The 15,009-nt window shown below is 42.0% G+C and overlaps 1 protein-coding gene across 1 annotated transcript; it reads left to right on the forward strand.

Moving 5' to 3' along the window:
• The first annotated feature begins 1,562 nt into the window (after positions 1 to 1,562).
• On the forward strand, positions 1,563 to 3,963 carry LOC118486332. The gene is made up of 2 exons (XM_035982702.1): positions 1,563 to 2,265; positions 2,340 to 3,963. Exons 1-2 carry the CDS (start codon positions 1,581 to 1,583, stop codon positions 3,770 to 3,772), a joined length of 2,118 nt encoding a protein of 705 aa, XP_035838595.1. The 5' UTR covers positions 1,563 to 1,580; the 3' UTR covers positions 3,773 to 3,963.
• Positions 3,964 to 15,009: the final 11,046 nt, after the last annotated feature.

Raw genomic sequence — 15,009 nt, forward strand, 5'->3', positions numbered from 1 at the left:
CCCATCATACCCCTCTATACTTTTTTCATCACTTCTAATCTTTGATCAGACTTTTGATCAGACTGAAACCGATATTGATAATCACATTCCACGTATTTTGGATCAATGAATCAAAATTAGTATTTTGGATCAATGAATCAAAATTATAACTGACACTTCAAATTTTTTATGGAAGCTGTTGTAGTAAATGAATGGAAATTAATGATTTAAAGGTGTTGTAGAATTAACTCATTTACCACAAGGGGGGGTTTTCCCATGTTTATTGGGTTTCCTCCTGGATTGGTGTGGCATTATGCCTAGTGAAGATGGATATGATCGGGTGGTTCCTCTGATGGCACGATAATACTCCAGTGGTCCGTCAGTGATCCAAATTTGCCGTTCAAAAAAAAAAAAAAAATATTAACTCATTTACCATTTCGAAACAACTGAAACGAACTTGTTAGTAATTACTAAAAAGTAAACTCTTTATAAATTCTATTACACATATCGTCTAACCATCTTCGTTCCCCTTAAAGGTTGTCATTCAACCTTCCAACTTACTCGCCAACCACATAAGCCAATGTTGCTTTACCTACTCGCCAATCACATAATTAGGCTTCAAATCGACTCATGAACAATCATGGCCATTGTTGATGCAACAAACACGGGACCAAGGATGGTAGCTTAGCTGGTCAGGCAAAAGGGCTGAAGGGTTCAGTTTTGCCTAACGCAGGTCGCGGGGTCCCTCCACGTTTGCAAAACGTGGAAGGAGGTTCACTAGTATGATTGAGATATTTGCTTTGAAGTTCTTTCTTCGAGACTAGCTCGAATTCAGAAAAGAAAGCAAATGAGATGAATTTGATGAAGAGTACTTTGGAGGTGACAAAGAACTCTTGAATGACAAGAGATTAAGGTATCTCTGCTTTTTGGAATGTCCAGGAAGTGTTTTCGAGCTGTCTTCTTATAATGGAAGACACCTCTCGAAATGGTATGGACTATACTAGTGGAACCTGTTTGCTTATGGAGGGTTTCCCCTTTTGGGGTTCAAGGCTTTGGACCCCTGGTTAATAGGGTGTGCCTGTACAGACCTGCTCTGACTTTGTGAGTTGGTGAGCGTGAGTTGGTGAGATGAGTTGGTGGACGTGACTAGTTACTGTTCCTCGATTCACTCATTATACAGCTTTTCATCCGATGAACCTTTCAACCTTTTAAGCTCTTTGCATATTAGTGATTTTATTTGTCTTTGGGCTACCCCCGTCGTCAGCCCCCCAAGTCAGAGGTTTTTGGGGTATTATGCTCAAAGACTTCTGACTTTTATGCATGTCTTTTCAAAGGGCTTCAAGGGTTCGTTGTTTGGAGGCTTGAAGGGTTTGAGGCGGTTACTTTTTTGAATTTTGAAATTTAATCGATTTGACAGTTGATTGGACATGTGTCAGGCGGCGGATTGGCAGAGATTTTTATTTTTATCTTTAATACCCTTACTTTACTCTTATATTCATTTTTACGGTTACAAAACTTCATCATTTTCCCTTCAATCATTCACAGTTTTTCCTTCTTCAGGTTAGTTTTCTTCTCCGTTTTCACTTTTACTTTTTCCGATCATGGGTGCCCTTAAGGATTTAGCGAGGTCATTTTCTCGATTGACACAAGAGGAGGTAGACCTGTTTTGTCTTGAACATGGTATTGATAAACAGTTTAATCCAACCGCCCCTGCTTGCGATGCTTCCATTGACAAACCGATTCCTGGTTTTATTGCTTTGTATTGTCGGCATTTTGAGTGGTCTAATCTTCGTTACCCTTTTTCGTTTTTTGTTCTAAATTTGCTTGAGTATTATCGAGTGTCTTTTGGGCAAGTACATCCGAAAGGAATGGCTAGGGTTTTGCACTTTGAAGTGCTGTGTCGTGCTTTAGGTTATGATCCTTCATTGTTGCTCTTTCGGAGGTTCTTCCGGTTAGCCAAAAATGGTGATTGGTTTACTTTTGAGAACACAAAGGTTGAAACTTGTCTCGTTTCCTCCATGGTTACGACCCTTGGATCATGGAAGAATACGTTTTTCTGGGTTTCTGAATCCATCATTCCTTTCAAAATGGTGTGGAGGCATCCGGATGCTGTTCTCAACGATCCGGAGCCTTCCGAGTCTGAATTAAATGATGCCTTTCTTTCAGCCATTCGGGGGTGCCCTTCCAGGGTTCGTCCTTTTCCCGAATATTTGTTAGTGCTTTTAGGGGTTAGTAATATTTGGGCAAAAGTTGATCGGGATCCGGTGTTGATGAGAAATGGCCTTGGTATGCATTTTCTCCCCTATGCCTTTTCATCTTACTTTGTTTGTGACTTATTTTCTTTATTTGTTTTTTGGCAGTTATGTCTGCTTTGGACTTCATCAAGAGTGACGATACGTCCGATGTGGTTTTTGAAGATGCTCCGACTGTTCCGGGTGAAAATGTTGTTGTGAGGACCTCTGAGCAAAGGTTTGAGGGCTCGGGTTATGTCAGTGTTGAAAATGTGAAGGGTTTTACCAAGTCCAATGTTCCCAAGCCTTCAACTCGCCGGTTATCTCGTCGCTTACTGAAGGCTACTCCTCAATCCACTTCCACTGAGCCAGTGGATTTGAGTGATGACATCGAGGTTTCTGAGGATCAGGCTGAGGCAGAGGTTGAGAAGGAGAAGGAATTAGTTGTGCGTGGTAAGAAGGTTCGAGGGAAGAAGGGTGTTGCTACCCCTGTTCAAGAATCGTCGAGCAGGGACGTTGAAGGGTTGAACCCTGAGGGCACTTATGTGCCTACTTGGTTGGTTAAGAATGATGACTCTTTTAAGGATGCTGCTGTTTGCGAGGATGCTCTTAGTCATCTTGCTCCTCCCTCCGTTCGTGAAACTATTGCTGAGATGGATGATGACACTATGTTATCTCGCATGGTTTTAACTACTTGCAACCTTGCAGCCATGCTTCCCCAAGGGATTACACGCTTTCGCCAAAGGATGCGGGAGTATGAAGATTTTTCTAAAAAGAAAGACAAAATGAAATCCTCCCTTGCATCGATGAAGAAGGAAGTGGCTGGGTTTGCAGAGAAGGAGGCAGCTTGGAAGAAGGAGATTGAGGATCTGAAGAAGATGCATGCCATTGAGATGGGTGACCTGAAGAAGAGCTTTGAAGCAAGTTTGCTGAAGTTGAAGGCTGATCGAGAGGCCTTGTCTGTCCAACAGAAGGCTTTTCGTGAAGAAAAGGAGGGGTTGAAGGCTTCTGTTGGTCAGGTGACTGCGGATAATCAGTGGTTGATCGAGCATGGGTTTCAGCAGGTTGTGACTTATCTTTTGCACTCTAAGGAATTTAACTCTGCCCTTGGTGATGTTTACACAAAGCTGCTGAACCTGGGGAAGCATCAGGGCCTTACTGCTGGCTATAAACTTCATGAATCTGGGCAACCTTTGGAGAAGTCACCCATGTTTCGCCCCGAGGCTTCTGATGTTTTCAAAGCTTCTGTTGAGCAGATGGAGAGGCTAACCTACCCTTACATTCATGAGGTATCTTCCTGTTTTGGCAAGCCTTTGTCTGTTTTACAGGGATTGAAGCCTGAAGGGTTGAATGAGAAGGTTTGTGCTGAGGTTTTGGGCTCTTTGTCAAGGAAGAGGTCCTACTCTGGGGACAGTGATGATACCCTTTCGAGTCTGCCTGAAACCTCGAAAGATGCTGGTTTGGAAACCTCTGCAGTTGGTGGTGAAGAAGGTGTGAAGGCGAAGAAGACCAAGAAAGCCAAAAAGTCTAAGGGTGAAGGTTCTAAGCCCTCTGGCAACTGACATTTATTCGTAGCTTTCTTAGCAAACACTTTAATGTTTTGTAATATTTTAAACAATGTTTAGGTTTTGGGAACCCTTAAGGTTCCTATGGTTGGTTAGGCCTTTATGGCCGTTGGACACTAGTTTTATCTGCAAGTCACTAGGGCTTGCTTTGACTATCTAATGAAGGTCTTTTATGGCCTTTCTGACTATGACATGATGGTTTGGTGTTTTTGTTTATTTTACTTGCTTGGTTTGTTTTGTGGGGTTTCAACCCTTCAAGCTTTTTTGTATGATTGCTGCCGGGTTGAAGCCTTTAACCTTTCAAGCTAAGTATCTGTTGGTTGAACGCTGGGTAGCTTCTGATTTGGTTTGTGTGTTTGGTTGGTAGGCTTGTGTATTTATTTTCTTGCCTTGTCTTTGTTTACTTTGTCTTTATGTTTTTTACACTTTAAAGGGTTCAGTGCTGCAGTCACTTTGCCTTAGTGTTTATCATCAAGACGTAGTATCTATCCTTTTCTTTTATTTCGTTGTGATTTGTTTGATTTCGTAAGTCTGTTTATTGGGTACATTTTTTTTTTTAGACTTAAGGAACGATTGGTGTAGGCTGTTCAAACCTGTCTATGAGACACTATTGTTTTTCTTTGATAAGTCTCATGGAGTTGTATTGATTTAGGAACTCACCCCTTATATAGGTCCATTCAACCCTTGAACCTATTGAGCGATATGGCCTGGGAGCTCATCCCCTTACATGGCCCTTGCCATGGAGTTTTTTGCTAGGTTCTCAACCTGATATTAGGATAGAAAGACAAGTTTGATAAAGTAACTTCATTCATTCAAGCAACATTTGCTTTTACAAAAGGTTTTTGTTTTGCTACAAACCAAACTTTCTAAACATAAAACCTTCTAAGGGTTTTTCCGTTCCAGTGCCTTGGAAGCCTTTTGCCTTCTGAATCTGCCAGCTTATAGGATCCGCCCTTGTGTGCTTCGAGGATGGTGTAAGGACCTTCCCATTTTGGGCCTAGTTTCCCTTGGTTTTCCTTTTTGCTGGCTTCATTGTTTCTGAGGACTAGGTCCCCTGGCTTGAATCTTTCGTTCTTGACCTTTTTGTTGTAATAGGCCTCCATCCTTTGTTTGTACTTGGCTTCTTGTATTGCTGCTTGATCCCGGGCTTCTTCTAGGAGTTGCAAGTTCAACATGGTCTCTTGTGTGTTTACACTGGGATCCATGTTGACAACTCGTTGGGTTACAACTCCTATTTCAGTTGGGATTACGGCTTCGGATCCGAATACCAAGCTATAAGGTGTCTTTTTGTGACTTGTTTTTTCCGTCGTTCTGATTGCCCATAAAACGCTAGGCAATTCTTCCAGCCAATTACTTTCATATCTCCCCAATCTTGTCTTGATGCCCTCTACAATACTTCTGTTGGTTCTTTCAACCTGGCCATTTGATTGCGGGTAGGCCACTGAGCTGAAGATTTGGTTGATCCTGTACTCCTTGCACCAAAGGCTGAAGGGTTTCTCGGCGAATTGTTTCCCATTATCGGTGACAATTACCCCCGGTAACCCATAGCGACATATGATATTCTCCCAAACAAAGTCTATGACTTGTTTTCCTGTGATTTTGGCAAGGGGTTTAACCTCTGGCCATTTGCTGAAGTAGTCGATTGCTACCAATAGGAATTTTACTCCCCCTTTGCTTGGAGGGAATGGACCGACAATGTCCATTCCCCATTTATGGAATGGCCATGCTGAGGTTATGGGGACCAAGTCGTGTTTGGGACTTTTTGGTATCGGTGAGTGGATTTGGCAGGCATCGCATTTCTTTAGTTGCTCAGCGGTGTCACGATGCATTGAAGGCCAGAAATATCCCAAATTCATGAGCTTTGCAACCACCGATCTAGCTCCAAAATGAGCTCCACATATTCCTTCATGCACTTCTTTGACCAAATATTTGCTTTGTTCAGGGCCCACACACCTTAGTAATGGTGCAAGGTATCCTTTTTTATAGAGGATTTCTCCTTGCAACACATATTGTCTTGCTTTGATCTTTACCCTTTCAGCTTCCATTTGGTCGTTGGGTAGTTCATTGTTTTGAAGGAACTTCTTTATGGGAGTCATCCAATTTGGACCTTCCTCGGTGACCACATCTTGTACTTCCAATTCATCAATTGAGCGAGCCTTCAACACTTCAACCAACACCTTTTTTGTGAGGTGGGCGAATGTGAGGGACGCTAATTTGCTTAAGGCATCTGCCTTTTTGTTTTGGGATCTTGGAATTTGTTTGATGTTGCATGCTTGAAAGGTGTTCATTAATTCCTTGGATTTTTCTTTGTACCTTCTCATGTTGGGCTCTTTGGCAACGTAGCTGTCATTGACTTGGCTTGATACTAGTAGTGAATCAGTGAACACTTCAAGCTTGTTGACTTTCATTTCTTTGGCTAACCGGAGACCAGCAATCAGTGCTTCGTATTCAGCCTCGTTATTGGTGGTCTGAAAGTTGAAACGAAGAGCATATGTGAATTCTAGCCCTTCAGGGTTGATTAAGATTATACCAGCTCCTGACCCTTCAACGCTTGAAGCCCCGTCTGTGAACAGTTTCCAGGCTTCAGGGTTGGAGGGTTCAGTGGTTGTGGTGTTTACTTCCTCAGTCTTTTGGCTTGGGATTTCTACTAGAAAGTCAGCCAAGACCTGAGCTTTGATTGCTTTTCGTGGGACATAGGTGATGTTATGTTCACCTAGTTCCACTGCCCATTTTGCCAATCTTCCCGAGTTTTCAGGTTTTTCAAGCACGTTCTTAACGGGTTGGTCAGTGACCACTTGTATAGGATGTGCTTGGAAGTACCTTCTAAGCCTTCTGGCTATTTGGACCAAGGCTAGGGCTAATTTTTCAAGGGGAGGATATTTGGTTTCAGCCAGTTTTAAAGTTTTGCTGAAAAAATAGACGGGTACCTGAGCCTTATCCCTTTCAATGGTTAGGACGGCACTGATGGCTTCATCGGCGACTGAGAGGTACACCGATATGAGCTCCCCGGTTTCCGGTGCTGCGATATCTGGCAGTGAAGCAAGGTGCTGCTTCATTTGATTAAAAGCTTCCTCAGCCTCATCGGTCCATCTGAAATCTTTCTTATCTGAACAATTCTTGAGCGTTTTGTAGAATGGTAGAGATCTTTCGGCCAGTTTTGATGTAAAACGTTTCAAGGCTGCAAGCTTCCCATTCAGGCTTTCAACCTCCTTCTTGGTTCTTGGCGGTTTAGCTTCGAGAACAGCCTTTACTTTGTTGGGGTTGGCCTTGATGCTTTGCTTTCCCACAATATGACCCAAGAATTTTCCTTCATCAAACCCAAACGAACATTTTTCAGGGTTAAGCTTCATGTTGATTTTTCTAAGATTCTTGAAGGTTTCTTGGATGTCATCAAGCATCTGGTATTCCGTTTTGCTTTTGATCACCAGGTCATCGACATATGCTTCCATGTTTCTTCCAATTTGGCTTTCGAAGGCTTTATCGACGAGCCGTTGGTAAGTGGCTCCCGCGTTCTTGAGGCCAAAAGGCATTTTTTGGTAGCAGAAAATGCCCTTGTCGGTGTGGAAAGCCGTCTTTTCTTCGTCTTCCTTTTTCATGAGGATCTGATGATAGCCTTTGTATGCATCGAGAAAGCATTTGAACGGGTATCCCGTGAGTGAATCAACCTTGAGATCAATTTCTGGGAGTGGGTAACAATCTTTAGGACAAGCCTTGTTAAGATCTTTGAAATCTATACACATTCTCCAAGAGTTATCAGGTTTTCGAACCATAACAGGATTAGCAATCCATGACTGGTACTTAACTTCTCGAAGAATGCCAGCTGATACGAGTTTTTCAACCTCTTGGCAAGCTGCTAGGCTTCTTTCGGGTGCCAGGCTTCTTTTCTTCTGCACCACTGGCTTGACGTTTGGTGGTATCCTTAGCTCATGTTCAGCAATGCTTCGAGGAATCCCGGTCATGTCTTCGGGGGACCAGGCGAATACATCGCTGTGGTGTTTTAGCAGCTTTTCAAGGTATGAAAGAGTTTCTTGAGAAAGGTTGGGGTTGACCCTTATCCGCTGTTCGGGGTATTTAGGGTTGATGACTAACCCCTGCTTGTCTTTCTCGTCATCGGGACTTTCTCCTTCGATCAGGTAGGCTTCCTGAGAGGGTTGGAGGGTTGCAATCCCTCTCTCAGTGGGGAACTTGACAGTGCCATGGCCAACAGATACAGCCATGTAAAATGCACATTGTCCGGGCCTCCCTATGATCACATCATAGTTGGAAGGGATATTGATAACCACGAAGGTTAGTGATCGAGTCCTTTCCTTTAAACCTTCCTTGAAACATACGTTAAGAGTTATTTGGCCCAAAGGCTTCAAGGTTATATCAGCGATACCTTTTATGGAAGTCCCGGAGGGTTGAAGCCTTGAACGCTCCTCATTGCTTAATCGGTTAAAGAATTTTTCGAACATGATTTCAGTGGCTGCTCCCGTGTCTATGTATGCTTTGCATGTTTGTAAGGTCCCCACGAGAGCTTCGACCACAAGAGGGCCAGGTAGTGGGTCCTTCTTTGTTGGGGGGAAGCAGACACACTGAAGTTCCCAAGCTTCCAGGCGTTGTTTCTTGTAAGGGGCCTTATCATCAGAGTACACCATGTTTACTTCCTTACCTTTGCTTTCAGCCATCTTGTCTCGAACTCCTTTTACCAAGTGGGCAAGTTCTCCCGACTTGACGGCCTCTTCAATTCTCTTTTTCAGTTGGAAGCAATCATTGGTGTGATGTCCCTTTTCTTCATGGAATTCACAGAACTGAGTGGAGTTCTCGTTTTTCCGACTTTTGGGAAGAGGCCTGGGAGGTCTGAAGTTTTGCTTGACCTCTTCCGTTGCCAGGATCTCCTGAGGGGTTTTGGTGAGAGGTGTGAAACTCATGTTTTTATCTCTGCTTGAAGGGTTACGCCCTTCAACCCTTCGAGGGTCTGAACCCTTTGGGCGTCTGTCGTAAGAGTTAAAGTTGCCTCTCTTTCTAGCTGGACTACTACTTCGCCAACCAGAACCCCTTTTCCTTTGTTCCTTGATATCAACAGCTTCTTCTCCTCGGATGTGAGCCTCGGCTCTTTCAAGGGCTTCTTCCAAGGTTTTGGGTAGAGATTTGTTGAAATCTCGTGTGAGATACTTAGAGGTTATAGCGTTCATAAAACCGGCAACCCTCATTTTCTCATCAGCCCCCACGTAGGTTAGCCCTTCTTTCTTGTACCGTTCAATGAATGCTCGTAGGCTCTCATCATCTCGTTGTTTTATTTGGAAGATTACAGTCGCGTCCTTAACGTATCTCCTTTGTTGGGAGAAGTTTGCCAGGAAGCCTCTGCTGAGATCATCAAAGCTTCGAATGCTTTGAGCAGGAAGGTCGTTGAACCAAATTCTAGCGGACCCAATGAGGGTTTGCATGAACATTAGGCAACATTCAGCATTCGACCATTTTTCTATTCGAGCAGCACCAGTAAAGATTTGAAGATGATCTTCTGGATCTTCAGTCCCATCATACGTTTTGATGTGGGCAGGCATTTTGATTTTTGACTGGAAGTCATAATCAGCTATCTGTCTTGAAAAGCATGAAAGGTTGCTTGGCTTGTAAGGTTTAGCCAAGTCCTCTTCAGGTCTCGTGCCTCCGTTGTTGTTATTGCCTTGGTTTCCCTGGGTGGCCAGCACTTGATTGATGAAGTGCTGCCAAGGGAAGTGGGCCATCATCTGAGACATCACATTGGGCACGAAATTGAAACCTTGAAGGCTTCCCGGACCAACCGAGCAACTTACCCCAAGAGGGGTGCTGGCAACAGCACTTCGTGCTAAAGGGAGCACGGACAGGGCTTGCTCCCATGTGGTATTCAGAGAAGCGGGACAACTGGTCACTGGGGATTGTAGGAGTTGGTCGAGGGTTAACTCGTGTCCCAGAGGAGTACCACTAGCGGTTGGTTGGGAAGAAAGAACAGGATGAACAGTGGGGTTTGTCATAGTGGACAGGTAAGGATGAAAGTTTGAAGGGTTGCTGGGACCGGCCTCACCTCTTGTAACAAAGGGTGGTAGAGGTGGCCCAGGAGACAACGTTGGTTCAGGTTCGTCGTAATCGAGACGGATCCTTACACCTTTTTCCCTTTCTCTGTTCACATGTTGGTTAAGGAGTGATCTTAACTCAAGGAAGTTATTAGCGACCCCCTCGGGGGTCAGTTCAACGCGTGTAGGAGTGTCAGACACACCAACGTTGGGAGACGGAGCTCCAGATCTGGATGGGGTTGGTGTGTTAAAGGTGAGGAACTCGGGTGTACTCCCCGGAGTTGAAAAAGGCGTTGTTACTGTTGTGTGAGCTTGACCACTTCCCGGGGTAGAGGTGTTAGGAACCTGGTTCACCTCCCCCGGAGATCCACTTTCTGACATGGTGATTTTGAACGAAAGGAGCTACACGTACCAGGTCTCTTCTGAGGAGAAATAGCGGCGTAGCCCCACGGTGGGCGCCAACTTGTTGATGCAACAAACACGGGACCAAGGATGGTAGCTTAGCTGGTCAGGCAAAAGGGCTGAAGGGTTCAGTTTTGCCTAACGCAGGTCGCGGGGTCCCTCCACGTTTGCAAAACGTGGAAGGAGGTTCACTAGTATGATTGAGATATTTGCTTTGAAGTTCTTTCTTCGAGACTAGCTCGAATTCAGAAAAGAAAGCAAATGAGATGAATTTGATGAAGAGTACTTTGGAGGTGACAAAGAACTCTTGAATGACAAGAGATTAAGGTATCTCTGCTTTTTGGAATGTCCAGGAAGTGTTTTCGAGCTGTCTTCTTATAATGGAAGACACCTCTCGAAATGGTATGGACTATACTAGTGGAACCTGTTTGCTTATGGAGGGTTTCCCCTTTTGGGGTTCAAGGCTTTGGACCCCTGGTTAATAGGGTGTGCCTGTACAGACCTGCTCTGACTTTGTGAGTTGGTGAGCGTGAGTTGGTGAGATGAGTTGGTGGACGTGACTAGTTACTGTTCCTCGATTCACTCATTATACAGCTTTTCATCCGATGAACCTTTCAACCTTTTAAGCTCTTTGCATATTAGTGATTTTATTTGTCTTTGGGCTACCCCCGTCGTCAGCCATTGTTGAACCACCAAATGACCATTCATAAACATCTTCGCGGTTCTCTCTCTGACGAAGTAAGATGAGTGATGCTGAACTTGGTTAGCAAGACACTTGCATGCAAAATCATTCAAAGGTTAAGCAGTTCCATTTTTTTTCATCTTTATTTGCTTTTCATGTGATTTTTTTAAAAATAGTTTAAGCTTTTCTAAGGGTGTTTGTTTGGTATTGTGCTGAACTTTTGAATGACATCTGCTAGGGAGAATTTTGGTGAAAAAATGAACCGCCACCGTCGTCTTAGTTACAAAGCCACACAACACTGGGGACCTCTGATGACATCGAATAAGAAGGCTGTTTGTTTCTTTCTTTCTTTAGATTTATAGCTACGTACGGACTACTCGTAGAATCATGTTAATAGCAGAGGTAATAATTTGTCGTGTGCGCATTTTGTTTTTCTACAGCACCTAAACCGAATTGAATAAAATGTTTTGGTTCAAAAACAATTTTTCGACTATGTGTAGTTCTAGCAAAGAAGATGACGGTATGACCCTTGGTTAAATTGATGAGTGTTAATATGCTTCACGGCCATACAACCCACTGTTAAATCGGTTGTGTTATTAAAATGTTTTTCCTTTTTTATTTAAGTAACACTATGGCTTAAGATTTCATACTTCTTAACTAATTTTGAGGGTTTGATTTGTGCTTTTGAAGAATAAAACAACGAACAAAGAGATTTTGGCTTCAATTTCAAATACTGCAATGAAAAAGGAATCTTGATTGCGTGTGTGAAGAATAAATTGAGTGGGGTGTCATATGAGGAGATCATGTATGAAAACGATGAGGTATGGGTAAACTGCAAGTGAATGACTGATATGCCCTTACGGTGATTGGTTGGTAAATGTGTTTTAACTTTTGACGATCGGGACACTTGAACAAAAGTCTTCTATTCCTTGGGATTTCTACTTCATCAAACAGGAAAGATGGTGTTGATATGAACTGGTTGACATATAAGCTCTTATGGAGGGAGGGATTTATTCTGGCAAGTTGTGATTCTTGTTTACACGTATTACAACCATGATATATATGTTTTAATCTGTATTTTTTCCCCAATATTATAGATTTATCCCTAAGAAATACAGTTCCGCAAAGCAAAATAAATGTCGCTTGCATGAAAAGTTGATGTTTCATGAACACAAAATGTTTATGTTTCTTCGGATCACTGTTTTACCTTAAAATGTTTTGTGAGGTGGATTCTAAACAAGCTTATATATTTTGTGTATCTGCTGCTTCATATAAACATTTGTTTGGATGAAATATGAACTCCAAACTATTGAATGAGCAATTTAATCATGTGTGTTCTTAATTATAATTTTCACATTAGTTCTTGGTTGACGAGAAAACAACTTTGGTTGAAAGAAATAACCGCACGTAAACGACTTGGATTTCAGCTTCCAAAATTTGCTGTTGAGGCAAAATCTTTTATGATCATATCTGATACTCGAATGCAAACAATTATATAATTATATAATAACTTATAAAAAAAACCCTAGGTATCTCCTTAAAAGCTTTGATCGAAAGCCTTTCTTTTTCCCTAAAGAATGAAAAGGCCATTGGCTTATGAGTTAATAGTTGATGTTTTTACATCAAAGAAGTTAGCACAAGTCAAAAGTTTCGTAATTTATTTAGTTCCAAGTCTTTTTTTTTTAACAACAATTTGAATTAACTTTGTATGTAACTAAATTTCATCAGTTCTCAAAATGCCTTATAAATAATAAATAATTGGTGTTGCCTTATAAATAATAAATAATAGGTGGTTAAACATCTGAGAAGTTGGCTCAAATGGTTTTTTAGTTATTAGCCACAATGCTTAAAAACTAATAGTTGATAAACTAATAGTTGATGGTTTTTACATATGAGAAGTTAGCCCAAGTCAAAATTTTCATAATTTATTGCTCAGGTCGTTTTTTTTGGTTATTAACCATAACCGAACTAACTTAATGCGAATTACTAAAACCAATCAATTATCAAAATGTCTTAAAAGAAAATCGCGGTTGAGGTTTTGGTTAAAGCTCAAAACTAAACTGAATCGAACCGCCTCATGCACACTCCTAAAACTAAGTGTTATGTTGTGTTCCCGCTGCATCGCGCAGGCACCCCACTAGTTTATGTAATAGCCTAATTTAGAGAAAGATGTTTACTTAAAATCCCAACCTATCGTTTGAATTTGTAGTAGGCAAATCCCTTTGTATGGCAAGATAATCAATGAAATACAAGCAAGGTTTTAAAAACTGGCTTAAACCGGTCGGTTGAACCGGTTAAACCGGATGTCAGAAGTTTGGCCGACACGAATTATACCGGTAAACTGAGGGAATGAAAAAGAAGTTATACTGCCAATGTATTGGGTTATACCGATTTAAACTGGTATACATGTACTGGGTCAAGGTTAAAATACGGAGTTTTCATATTTTATGGGTTCACAATTTCTGCTTTCTTTTCCTTATTTTTATAATGTTGTTGTTTATGTTTTGTTTCCTGTTTCAATTGTAGTCACGTCTGTTTTGGACTTTATCAAGGGAGTGTTTGGCCTAGCTTTTATTTTTTTGGCTTATGCTTATATTTTAAAGTAGCTTATGCTTATTTTCTTTCATTTGATAAGCTATTTTTAAGTGTTTGGATTAGCTTATATTCTACAAATTAATAATTAAATCTTTAGTTGTTTGTTAATTTATTTTGTATTATGGGAGTGTATAGATTCAAATGAGTTAATCCATCATTTGAGGGAAAATGAGTAAAAAACCATCTTGTTCAAATAAGCTTATTCAGATAAGCTAAAAAACCATCTTCCCATAAGCTTCTTGAAATTAGCTTATATAAGCTAATAAGCATAAGCTTAAAAAGCTAAACCAAACACCCATTAGTGCTTATTTTGTAAAAAAAGCTAAAAAAACTATAAGCTTAGATAAAAAAGCTAGGACAAACACCCCCCAAGAGTGATGATACATCAGATGTTGTGTTTGCTGATGCTGCCTCTGCTGAGGGAGAGGATGTTGTGCTTAGAGGTTCTGAGCATAGGTTTGAAGGGTCGGATTATGTTAGTGTTCCAAACGTGAAGGGTTTTGTGAAGCTTCCTGCTTCGAAGCAGTCCACCCGTCGTTCTACTCGACATAAAGGTGCTGGACAACCTTCGAGTTCTGAAACGATTGATCTTGGTGATGATTTGGAAGTTGAAGATACAGAGGTTCCTACTAATGGGAAGAAGGGAGAGTTGCCTTTGGTGGTGCGTAAGGATACCAAGGCGTTGGGTAAAAAGGTTGGAAGGTCAAAGCCTTTGGGTAAGGCTATTGAGAGTTCCTGCAATGTTGATTCGGGGGAGATATATGTGCCTGACTGGAAGGTTATCGTTTCTGATAGCTTCAAGTCCCCTGCCGTTTGTGAAGATGTTCTTAACCATTTTGCCCGCCCCCAGCTATTCGTGCTTCTTCCTCCTCCATGGTTGACGATCAAATGGTTTCTAAAATGATCATGGCTTCCTGCAACCTTTGTGTCTTGCTTCCTGAAGGTATTGCCCGTTTTCAAAAACAAATGCAAGAGTATGAGGTTTTTTCGAAGAAGAGAGATGCCATGAAGGCTAATATGGCTGCTTTGAAGAAGGAGATAGAGGGTTTTGCTGAGAAAGAGAGGGCCTGCCAGAAGAAGGTTCACGAGCTTACTCAAAGGCATGAAGTTGAGGTTGGTGAATTGAAGCAACAAGTTGAAGCTTCTTTAAAGGAGAAAGAGGAGTTGGAGGCTTCCTTGGCTCAATTGGCCAAGGACAACAAGTGGCTCATTGAGTATGGCTTTCAACAAGTTCTTACATACCTTCTTCATTCATCTGAGTTTAACAGTGCCCTAGGTGATGTATATTCAAAACTTCTCATTCATGGAAGACATCAAGGTTATACTGCTGGATATGATGCTGGTGCAACAGGGACTCCAAAAGATAAGTCTCCTCTTTTTGAGCCTGGAGCATTCGAGGTGTTCAAGGACACTGTTGTGAAGTTGGAACGCTTGACCTACCCTATGTGTCACACCCCAACTGATGGCGGAAACATCAGTGTGCGGCACTAAGCGTTCAGATTGCTCATGAGATTCCATAACATTAG

Source organism: Helianthus annuus, chromosome 14 (genome assembly GCF_002127325.2).
Source record: "Helianthus annuus cultivar XRQ/B chromosome 14, HanXRQr2.0-SUNRISE, whole genome shotgun sequence".
In the NCBI taxonomy this organism is placed as follows: domain Eukaryota; kingdom Viridiplantae; phylum Streptophyta; class Magnoliopsida; order Asterales; family Asteraceae; genus Helianthus; species Helianthus annuus.